Source organism: Gorilla gorilla, chromosome 23, assembly GCF_029281585.2.
Source record: "Gorilla gorilla gorilla isolate KB3781 chromosome 23, NHGRI_mGorGor1-v2.1_pri, whole genome shotgun sequence".
Lineage (NCBI taxonomy): Eukaryota > Metazoa > Chordata > Mammalia > Primates > Hominidae > Gorilla > Gorilla gorilla.
Window position 1 is genome coordinate 23,671,325 of NC_086018.1, and position 12,134 is coordinate 23,683,458.

At 37.8% G+C, this 12,134-nt stretch overlaps 2 protein-coding genes across 5 annotated transcripts in view; both read left to right on the forward strand.

Moving 5' to 3' along the window:
- The window catches only part of GRK3 (G protein-coupled receptor kinase 3), a 155,208-nt gene that overhangs the window by 80,352 nt on the left and 62,722 nt on the right, over positions 1-12,134 (forward strand). The gene's annotated exons all lie outside the window — the stretch shown is intronic.
- Positions 636-2,172, forward strand: LOC109024598 (tyrosine-protein kinase Yes-like). Its single transcript, XM_055375357.2, has one exon. The coding sequence runs from the start codon at positions 662-664 to the stop codon at positions 1,391-1,393; it is 732 nt and encodes a 243-aa protein (XP_055231332.1). The 5' UTR covers positions 636-661; the 3' UTR covers positions 1,394-2,172.

Consider the following 12,134-nt stretch of genomic DNA (forward strand, 5'->3'; position numbering starts at 1 on the left):
TGAGTGAAATGGCTGGGCGCAGTGGCTCATGCCTGTAATCCCAGCACTTTGGGAGGCTGAGATGGGCGGATCACCTGAGGTCAGGAGTTCGAGACTAGCCTGGCCAACATGGTGAAACCCCATCTCTACTAAAAAAAAAAGTACAAAATTAGCTGGACGTGGTGGTGAGTGCCTGTAATCCCAGCTACTCGGGAGGCTGAGGCAGCAGAATCACTTGAACCTGGGAGGCGGAGGTTGCAGTGAGCTGAGATCGCGCCACTGCACTCCAGCCTCGGCGACAAGAGCAAATATTCCGTCTAAAAAACAAATAAGCAAACAGAACAAAACAAAACAAAAACGAGAGAGCAAAACTACTAAAGGTGCTTATTCCCTCTCTATTCGTGATTGGGATGAGGTAAGGGGTGACAATGTGAAACACCACAAAATTAGGAAACTTGACAATGGTAGATACTATATCACAACCAGAGAACAATTTGATACTCTGCAGAAATTGGCAAAACACTACACAGAACATGCTGATGGTTTATGCTACAAGTTAATAACTATGTGTCCAACTGTGAAACCTCAGATTCAAGGTCTAGCAAAAGATGCTTGGGAAATCCCTTGATAATCTTTGCGACTAGAGGTTAAACTAGGACAAGGATGTTTTGGCAAAGTGTGGATGGGAATATGGAATGGAACCACAAAAGTAGCAATCAAAACACTAAAACCAGGTACAATGATGCCAGAAGCTTTTCTTCAAGAAGCTCAGGTAATGAAAAAAATAAGACATGGTAAACTTGTTCCACTATATGCTGTTGTTTCTGAAGAGCCAATTTACATTGTCACTGAATTGATGTCAAAAGGAAGCTTATTCAATTTCCTTAAGGAAGGAGATGGAAAGTATTTGAAGCTTCCACAAATGGTTGATATGGCTGCTCAGATTGCTGATGGTATGGCATATATTGAAAGAATGAACTATATTCACCGAGATCTCTGGGCTGCTAATATTCTTGTAGGAGAAAATCTTCTGTGCAAAATAGCAGATTTTGGTTTAGCAAGGTTAATTGAAGACAATGAATACACATCAAGACAAGGTGCAGAATTTCCAATCAAATGGACAGCTCCTGAAGTTGCACTGTATGGTGGGTTTACAATAAAGTCTGATGTCTGCTCATTTGGAATTCTACAGACAGAACTGGTGACAAAGGGCAGAGTGCCATATCCAGGTATGGTGAACCATGAAGTACTGGAACAGGTGGAGCGAGGATACAGGATGCCTTGCCCTCAGGGCTGTCCAGAATCCCTCCATGAATTGATGAATCTGTGTTGGAAGAAGGACCCTGATGAAAGACCAACATTTGAATATATTCAGTCCTTCTTGGGAGACTACTTCACTGCTACAGAGCCATAGTACCAGCCAGGAGAAAACTTCTAATTCAAGTAGCCTATTTTATATGCACACATCTGCCAAAATGTGAAGAACCTGTATAGAATTTCTACAGGGATCAAAAGAAGAAAATCTTCTTTACTCTGCACATTTTTAATGGTAAACTGGCATCCCAGATATGGTTCCACAAAACCACTTTCTTTACCCCAAGTATTAAACTCCAAAGTACGATGATGAATTTTCCAACCAATTTCAGGGTCCAAAGAAAATAGAGCTAAGATACTGATGACAGTGTGAGTGATAGCATGGTAATGAAGGACAGTGAGGCTCCTGCTTATAAATCATTTTCTTTCTTTTCTTCCCCAAAGTCAGAATTGCTCAAAGAAAATTATTTATTGTTATAGATAAAACTTGAGTGATAAAAAGCTATACCATAATAAAATCTAAAATTAAAGAATATCATGGGACCAAATAATTCCATTCCAGTTTTTTAAACTTTCTTATATTTATTATTCTCAAAAGTTTTTTCTAAGTTAAATAGTCAATAGGCAATCTTAATATATGCCTCCTTTTGCATGGACATGGGCCAGGTTTTTCAAAAGGAATATAAACAGGATCTCAAACTTGATTAAATGTTAGACCACAGACGTGGAATTTGAAAGTATAATGCAGTATGTTAACATTCATATTAATGGAACTGAAAAGTAGAATAAGAAATTTTTCACTTCAGTCCTTTTCTGAAGAGTTTGACTTAGAATAATGACGGTTACTGGAAAGTGACTTAATCTTGTATGAGGTTGCATTTTTTTTTTTTTTTTTTTTTTTTTGAGACAGAGTCTTACCCTGTTGCCCAGGCTAGAGTGCATTGGCGCCATTCTGGTTCACTGCAACCTCTGCCTCCCTGGTTCAAGTGATTCTCCTGCCTCAGCCTCCTGAGTAGCTGGGATTACAGGTAGCACTCCTGAGTAGCTGGGATTATAGGTAGCACCCTGTAATCCCAGCGCCACCCTGTAATCCCAGTGACCTGAGTAGCACCCGCCACCACACCTGGCTAATTTTTTATATCTTTAGTAGAGACGGGGTTTCACCATGTTGTCCAGGCTGGTTTCGCACTCCTGACCTCGTGATCCGCCTGCCTTGGCCTCCCAAAGGCATGAGCCATCATGCCCGGCGATTTTTTAAGGCAATATATAATTGAAACTGTACTATCCAATCCAAGGGGAAATCTTTTAATCTTTAGATAACATGCAGAGTAAGACCCAGCATTTAAAGAGCCCTTTTAAAAAAATAGACTTGGTACTGTGAGATATTGCTAATATGTCCTTATGGTGATGGGTGCCACAAATAGAAAATAAGACCAGATCAGGGACTTGAATGCACTTTTGCTCATGTTGAAATAGATGAACAGAGAGAGGAAAATGTATTTAAAAGAAATACGAGAAAAGAAAATGTGAAAGTTTTACAAGAAGAGGGATGGAATGTAATGTTTAATGTTGATGTCATAGAGTGACAAAATGGCATTGCTGGCATTCATAGCTCCTCACTTAGCTATCTTCTGAGACTTTTAAGAGTTATAAGGTATAACTAACTATAAAACTAATTTTTCTTACACACTAAATGGGCATTATTTGTTCAAAATAGTGAAGTTTCGGCTTCACATTCATTCCAGTGGGATACGGCTTTTATGCAAAACATTTTTAGAACTCCAGTTTTCAAATCATGTTTGAATCTACATTCACTTTTAAAGTCTACTTAATGGTGGTCATTTTTTCCCCTTTAGAATATATTAAATAGTTGATTTGGGGAGGAAAACTTATTCTGAATATTAACAGTGGTGAAAAGGAATGTGGAAGTTAACCTTTACCAAAAGAGGAAGTTGGCAAAAACAGCCTTCTAGCACACTGTTTAAAATGAATAATGGCAGCCTAAACTTAACAGTTTTTACCCTGAAGTGCAAAAGTGAAACATACAAAATAAAACTATTTTTAAGAGTAACTCAAAAATTTCAAAATACAAATTTGAATAGCAGCATTAGTGTTATAAGTGTCTAGCAAAGGAAAAATTAAATCTAATAAATAAAATGAAGGTCTAGTGTGTATGTTATAAAATACTCTCTTACAGTCACACCTTAAATTAAGCCTTATACTAGGTTCCTCTATTTTCAGGATATAATTCTTAACTATCATTATTTACCTGATTTAATCATTAGATTTAAAATTCTGTGCCATGGCATATACATTCAAATTCAAACCATTTTAAAATGTGACAGATGGACTTCATGCAAGTTGGCAATGGTTCTGGTACTAAAAATTGTGGTTGTTTTTTCTGTTTACGTAACCTGCTTAGTATTGACTCTCTACCAAGAGGGTCTTCCTAAGAAGAGTGACGTCATTATTTCCTCTTGTCAACAACTTGTGACGTGAGATTCTTAAAGGGCTTTATGTGAACTATGATATTGTAATTTTTCTAAGTATATTCAAAAGGGTAACAAAATTATGTTATGTACTAAATCTGATCAGGAAAGTACGCCAGGAAAAGTTGATGGTATTCATTAGGTTTTAACTGAATGGAGCAGTTCCTTATATAATAACAATTGTATAGTAGGGATAAAACACTAACTTAATGTGTATTCATTTTAAATTGTTCTGTATTTTTCAATTGCCAAGAAAAATAAACAACTTTGTACATTTGAAGAGTTTTTCCAACAGCTTTTCGTCTTCAATGTCTTAATGTGGAAGTTAACCTTTACCAAAAAAGGAAGTTAGCAAAAACAGCCTTCTAGCACACTTTTTAAAATGAATAATGGCAGCCTAAACTTAATATTTTTATAAAGTATTATAATATTGTTTTGTGGATAATTGAAATAAAAAATTCTCATTAAAAAATGAAGTGATATAAGGATATAGTTAGACAAACAAAAACTGAGGGATTTGTCAATAGTGGACCTGCATGACAAGAAATACTAAAGGGAGGTACTTTAGTCAGAAGGAAAATGATCTGGCCGGGCATGGTGGCTCACGCCTGTAATCTCAGCGCTTTGGGAGGCCAAGGCAGGTGGATCACGAGGTCAGGAGACCGAGACCATCCTGGCTAACACAGTGAAACCCTGTCTCTACTAAAAATACAAAACAGCCGGGTGTGGTGGCGGGTGCCTGTAGTCCCAGCTACTCGGGGGGCTGAGGCAGGAGAATGGCGTGAACCTGGGAGGCGGAGCTTGCAGGAAAATGATCCAGATGGAGATGCAGGAAGAAATGGAGAGCATGAAGGGTGAATATGTATGTAAAATATAAATGAATGTTGACTGTATAAAACAATAATGTCGTGTTTCTCGAGCTTAAAATAATCTAGAACTAAATTGCATGACAGTAGCACAAAATGCAGGGGAGGTTAATGAAGTTAAAATATTTTAAGTTTCTAGGATTATTGGGGGTTAGTGTAAGTAATAATTTTAGTATAAGTAATAATTTCCATTGGATTGTAATCAGTCAGGGATGTTTATTTTAATTTCTAAGGTAATTTATAAAAGAATAGTGTATATAGTCATGCACTGCATAATGATATTAGGCCAACAAAAGACCACGTATATGACAGTGATCCCAGAAGATTATAATACTATATTTTTACTGTACCTTTTCAGTAAAAGGTACGTATATTCAAAAGGTAAGTATATTCAAATGGTAAGTTTGAATATACTTACCATTGTGTTACAGTTGCCTGCAGTATTCAGTATAGTCACATGCTGCACAGGTTTGAATCCTAGAAGCAATAGGCTACATCATACGGCGTAGGGGTGTAGTAGGTATACCATGTAGGCTCTTGTAGGCATGCTCTGTGATGTTCACACAATTACGAAATTGCCTATTGACACATTTCTTAGAACGTATCCCTGTCATTAAGCTCCACATGACTGTATATCTAACAAGTTAAAAGAGGGAAAAATTAAAACAACATTTGCTAATCAACAGAAAGGCAAGAAAAGGAATATAATTTGGACATAAAATAGGTGGGTCAAATTGCAAACAAAGAGTAAGTAGCTACAAATCTATTTAAGTAATTACATTTCATGTAAAGGATTAAATACTCCAAGTAAAAGATTAGGTTTTTCAGACTGGATAAAGAACCAACCCTCCCCCAATATACTGCTTACAAGAGATATAAACACATGGATGGAAGAGGTGATATAATACGAACACTAACCAAAGCAAAGCCGGCGTAACTACACTAGTATCAGGCAAACTATGCAATAATGCTGCTTTGAAATAAAGATATGTTTCTTAATGATAACAGGGCCAATCCAACAAAAAGATATCACAAACTGAAATCTGTAGGTTACAAATAACTTCAAAGAATGTAAAGCAAAAATTGGCAGATATAAAATGACAAATCTATAATCCTACTGGGAGATATTAACACATAACCTTCTAGAGCTTATAGAACAGACAGACAAAAAATTAGTAAGGATATAGAAGATCCTAATAAAATGATGAGTAAATTTGACCTAATTGACATATGTAAAATGCTGCACCTAGCAAAAATAGAATTCACGTTCTTTTTTTTTGAGATGGAATCTTGCTCTGTTGCCCAGGCGATGCAGTGACATGATCTCGGCTCACTGCAACCTGTCTCCTGGGTTCAAGCAATTCTCCTGCCTCAGCCTCCCAAGTAGCTGGGATTACAGGCACCCGCCACCACGCTCAGCTAATTTTTGTATTTTTAGTAGAGACGGGGTTTCACCATGTTGGCCAGGCTGGTCTCGAACTCCTGACCTCGTAATCGGCCCGCCTCAGCTTCCCAAAGTGCTGGGATTACAGGCGTGAGCCACCGGCGCCCAGCCCACATTCTTTAAAGTACACATGGAGCATCAAAATAGATCATGTGCTGAGTCCTAAAGAAAGCTTCTACAAATTTCATGATTGAAATTGCTTAGAGCATGTTCTCTGACAACAATAGAATTAAGCTCAAATTTAATAACAGAGTTAAACTAAAGAATCGTTAACTGCCTGAAAATGAATATACTTCTAAACAATTTATAAGTCAAAGAGGAAAGTAAAATAGAAATTAGAAACTATTTTTAATGAAAATATATTTAAGAAATGATATATACCATTATTATTAGTGTGATATATCTTTATCCTAAAACATTAAATGGTCAAAAGAAAGCATAGCATGACTGGGCCTGCCTGATATTAGTCATCATTGTAAAAATTTGAAAATTGGAGGAATATTCTTTTCTTTCTCATTTATATATGAAAATATACATAAAAATATACATACACATGAAAACTTAGAAAATTATGTTAATGTATTTTTAGGAAGAAGGGTCAAATTATGATGTACATTTACCATAATGTAAAAACGTAAGCTAAATCCAAAAGGATTTTACTCAGTGACCTTATTATTTCAGTCTGAATCATAATCAGGCATTTTATCTGGATACGTATCACAGCTTGATCTGTCATAAAAAATTTCTTTCTTGTGTTTCTAAAAACTTCAACTCTCCAGTTTCAGCATTTACTAAGTCACCTTGTCAAACACAGAGAAATCTCCTTTAGCAGATAATTTTTGCTGGGTTGAAACAGATGGGCAATCTACTTGTGGTTATTTCCTAAGTACTTATTGCAGATATGGTGGTGATTGCTGCTCATGCATTTCCATTTGAACTTGAAGCATTGGTGTTTCTCTTAGCTGGCATCCTCCCCAGCTCTTCTCACCTCTCTTCTGGCTTGGCACATGGTGGGTCTGGCTCATCAGATGATCCCCTTGGAGGATGCTGCAAAACTCCTCAGCAACCTGCTCTGTATTCTTCGGCTGAAGATATCCTCCACTCTTGGGGCTCAAGTGCATTTCTCTAAGTCAATGCAGCCTTTACACATTGAAGTTATCAGTAATTCTTCTCTGACCCCTCATTTTTGTCAGTTTAGTAATTTTTCTTTAATTTCTGCTTGTTGATTTGTGACCCCAATCTCTAGAAAACTCTTGTCAGGTATCTTGAAATGTACATTTTGTACATTGTATTTCCACTTTCCTGTGTCCCCAAACAGTTACCCATTTCCCATGTTAAAGTTCTAACTGCGTATCCTGCCATTCAAAGTATCTTTACGTTACTTATTACCTACCTCTCCCTGTTAGTTTTCACTACCTTCTTACATAGAATGTCTACATTGGCCAAACCTGACTAACCAGCATTCCCCAAATCCAAGCCCATTCTTTTTGTTACTTTACTGTGTCCTTTCCCCAGCCTAGAATGCTGCTGCTTCGCTTGTTGAAAGCCTAGCTTTCTGTAAGATGTAGCTCAATATGGAAAATTTCTACATTTTCTAGCAAGTCTGTTTGTGCAGCTATTTCCGTCTTCTGTGATGGCTGACTCCTCTGATTCTTACACTGTTTGTTGTCTAATGCTCATGTCATGCCTACCATGTGCCTGCTGCTTGTGTGTGTGTGGTCAGCATTTTCATCTGGACCATTATTTGACTCATCAGCAGAAGACCTAGCTAGGATCTAGGTGCAACGGTGCCTCTTACTTGCTGTGGGATGTGGGGCAAGTCATTCAGCAAACCCTGAAGTATCTACCTTATGTCAGACCCTGGGCTTACAAATGCAGACACTGTCCCTGTACTTGAGGCTGTCATAGTATGAGGGCTTCATATCTGAACTTCAGTTACCTCATCTATAAAGTGAGGCTAGTGATCGTCTTCTGCTTACTTCACAGGCTAACTGTGAGTTTCAAATAGGACACCAGATGAACAATTGCTTTCTAAACCATAGTGTCTATAATATGCTGTTCTGTTACTTGCAGCATAGTGGTTGAAAGTTCTAGTGCTGAACTCTGACTGCCTGGATTTGAACTTTACTACTTACTAGTTGTGTAAACTTGGGAAAGCTTTTCTCTACCTGGGTTTCCTTAGCTAAGAACTGGAATGATTATAGTACCTGTCTTGTAGGGTGGTTGTGTGTATACGCAACACACATAGAACAGTGATGCCCCACAGCTACTGCTCTGTGTGTTGATTTATATACTTCTTATTCCAGTTAGATTTTGAGGCAGCTTATAGAAATATGTACATTATACCTAGATTTAAAAATAAATAATGGGAAAGAGAAAATAAATATTATTCCAAGATAAAGTTACTATATAGATTTTTTCACTGATTCAACCAATATTTATTTATTATTTTTTAAATTTTGAGACAGGGTCTCACTCTGTCACCCAGGCTGGGGTGCAGTGGTGCAATCATGGCTCCCTCTAGTCTTGAACTCCTGGGCTCAAGTGATCCTCCTGCCTCAGCCTCCTGAGTAGCTTAGATAACAGGGTGTACCACCACACCCAGATACTTTTTTTTTAATTTTAAAAATTTTTGTAGAGATGAGGTCTCACTGTGTTGCCCAGGCTGGTCTTGAATTTCTGGCCTTAAGTGATCCTCCCCCCATAGCCTTCCAAAGTGCTGGGATTATAGGCATGAGCTACTACTCCTGGCATAACCAATATTTATTAAACACCAACATTATGCCAGACACTGTTCAGATGAACAGATACAAAGAACTTATCTCTTCGAGCTTGTATTCTGGTTGAGAGAAACAGACAAGAAACAAATAATAAACAGGAAATGTACCCGGAAGTAAAAACTGCTATGTAATGACTCAAAACCTACTCAAAACTCAGCATGTTGTATTGTGACTTGGTGACCACTTTAGATTGATGGGTCAAAGACTGTCTGAGGAGATGACATCTAAACCCAGGTTCGAATGTTAAAGAGGCTGGTCTTTTGAAGATGGAAGCTTGGTGAGGGGGAGAGCATTTTAGGCTAAAGTCGTGGCCAAGACAGAGCCCCTAACATGGTAGGAAAGAACTGGGCATGTTTGGGGAACTGAAACAGGACTAGTGTGGTCTGGTTGTACTGCATGAAGAGAGGGGCAAGGTAGTGTGAGATAAGATCAGGTTGAAGAGAGAGGCAGAGTGTTTGGGGCCAGAGTAACACATTTACATTTTATTCTAATGCCCGTGGAAAAATTAAAACAGAGGAGTATTAGGTGTCATGTTTTATAAGTATCAGTTAGGTCAAGGTAGTTGATATGATACCTTCTACATCTCTTTTGATTTTATATCTAGTTGTTCTATCAATTGCTGAGAAAAGGGTGTTAACATTTTCAACTCTGATTGTAGAATGTCTGTTTCTTCTTTTATTTTGTCCATTTTCTCCATATTTTTTGAAGCTCTGCTATTGGGTACAGAAACATTTTTGATTGTTGTGTCTTTCCATATGAAATGTGTCTATCTCTGGTAATATTCTTTGTCTTGAAATTGACTTCACTGGATATTAATACAGATGTAGACACTTCAGTCTTATGCTTACTATTTTCATGAGGTATCTTTTCCCGTCGTTCTACTATCAATTTGTTTTTATATATAAAGTGTGTTTCTTTTAGACAGATATAAAAGTGTCTTGATTATTTTTTTCCCTCATTCTGACAGCCTCTGCTTTTTAGTGAAGTAATTTTAGATATTGTATTTATCCTTTGTGGAGTTTGCTGAGTTTCTTGAATCTGTAAATTTATATATATATTTTTTACCAAATCTGGGAAAATTAGGGGCCATTACTTCTTAAAGGATTATTTTTCTACCTCAATCTTTCTTTCCTCTCCTTTTAAGACTGATTGTATATATATTTGATATTTGGATATTATCTGTCCTATATATCCTGGATGCCCTGTCTGAGTTTTCCCCCAATATTTTTTCTTTCTTTTCTTTAGATTGGATACTTCCTGTGGATTTGTCTTCAAATTTATTGGCATTTTCTTTTGGCATCTCTAATCTGCCGTTCCATTGAATGTTTTTTTCAGATACTCTATTTTTTACTTCTGACATTTTTATCTGCTTCTTTTCATAGTTATTTTCTGCTGCTATTTCCTATCTTTTTATTCGTTGCATGAATATTTTCTGTTAACATCCTTTCTGTTATGTCCAGTTATAATAGCTGCTTTAAAATCCTTGTCTGATAATTCTAACATCTGGGCTATCTTGGATTGGTTTTCATTGATGGTTTGTCCTCTTGCGTATGGGTCACATTTTCTGTTTCTTCATCTGTAGAATAATTTTAGCTTGTATCTTGAACATGTGATTGATATATTGTGGATACTCTAAACTCTGTTATGCTCCTCCAAGGCATATGGATTTTTTCATCTGTTCGTTGAAGAATACAGTTAACTTGGCTTACTCAAACTCTGAGCCCTGTCCTCTCTGCAGTGGTGGAAGATGAATCTTGTTCAGTTCTTTAAGGCTCAGCTAGGCTGCTTAGGGTCTGCCATGCTCATGTGTCATTATGGGGCCCACCAGGGATTTTGACTGGATTTATACATAGAATTTTGGAGCTTTCCTTCTGTGGCTCTTTATTTTCTTACAGTTTCTGTTGGATGCCCTTTTCCATTCTCTGTGTTCCTTTGGTCACTCTTCAGTGCTTATTGTCTATGTGTCCAGAATTTTAGTTGTTATCTCAGGAGGATTGTTCTGTTAGGAATTAATTGGTTCTGACCAGAAGCAGAGCCTGAGTTTGTGTTATATTTTGAATATAAAGCAAACGTGATTTGCTGATGAATTGGATGTAGGGGGTGGTGGTGGCAGGGGCGTGGCGAAAGAGTGGAATCACTATGATTATTCATTTTTTGGCTTAAGCAACTGGGAGGATGATTTTACTCATTTTTTTTTGATAAAGAAGACTGGGAGAGGAGCCCGTTTGGCTGGAGTACAGAGGATGTGGAAGTTAAGGGTTTCATTTAGACGTGTTAAATTTGAGATGCTTTCTAGATATTCAACTGAAAATGTCAAATAGATAGTTAGATATTTAGAATCTGGAGCTCAGGAGTCCTAGAGATCCAGACTTAGTCATCAGAATATAATTGATATTTGAAACTGTGGGACTACATAGCTTTACCTAGGGAGAACTTAGCTGGTGAAGAAGGGGTGCCCCCAGCACCATGCTCTGAGGCAGTTCAGGATTTGGAAGTCAAGCAGAGGAGAGGAACTACCAAAGGAGACCAAGAAAGAGAAGCCTGGAGAGGATAGGTCACAGAAGTCAGAGAAGAATGTTTCAAAGAAGGCATCAGTGGACAACTGATTTGAATGCTGCTGAGAAGTCAATAAGGTGAAGGACAAAAGAGAGAGCCTTGGATTGGGCCAGGCAGAGATGACTTCACTAGACCATCTCACTACAATGGTGGTGGAACAAAGGGTGGGCGCAGAAGCAGAGACTATGACACCTGTGGACCAAAAGTGCTTGCTCTTAGGGCTCAGGTTATTTAGGCTTCCAGTTCACCTGGGAGCTGTGTAACCACCAAAGCAGAAAGGGACTACAGGTCTGTGAATATTTATTATTGATGATAGTGTTTCTATCCTGCAGTAGGGAAGACTTTTCACCTTGAACTCAGACCTTTCCCTGCCCAGGTTACCTGGACAACCAAACTTCCAGGATCAGAGATGGCATTTGCTATGTATATGCTGCAATAGGATGTTTGTTTAGAGCTACTGGTAGTCGACTGCATGGTCTTTAATCCGTGGTCTTACTGATTATAGAAAGTGAATACCAAATTACAGCCACAGATGCTTTCGGCTCTTATTTTGCATACCAAGAGTTACCTTTTCTGTTGTCAAGTTGGAGCTTAGAAGGCACAAGGCTCATAGTCAAGACAGTGTTGTGGTTCAGAGCATGGTTTACCCAGAAATGATGGGATTTGACTGTTCATGGGAAGGAGCTTCCACAGAATGAGCATTTGT

What these genes read in the sequence shown, in the direction of transcription:
- LOC109024598 (XM_055375357.2), top strand. Translation starts at nt 662, where the DNA reads ATGGGAATATGGAATGGAACCACAAAAGTAGCAATCAAAACACTAAAA.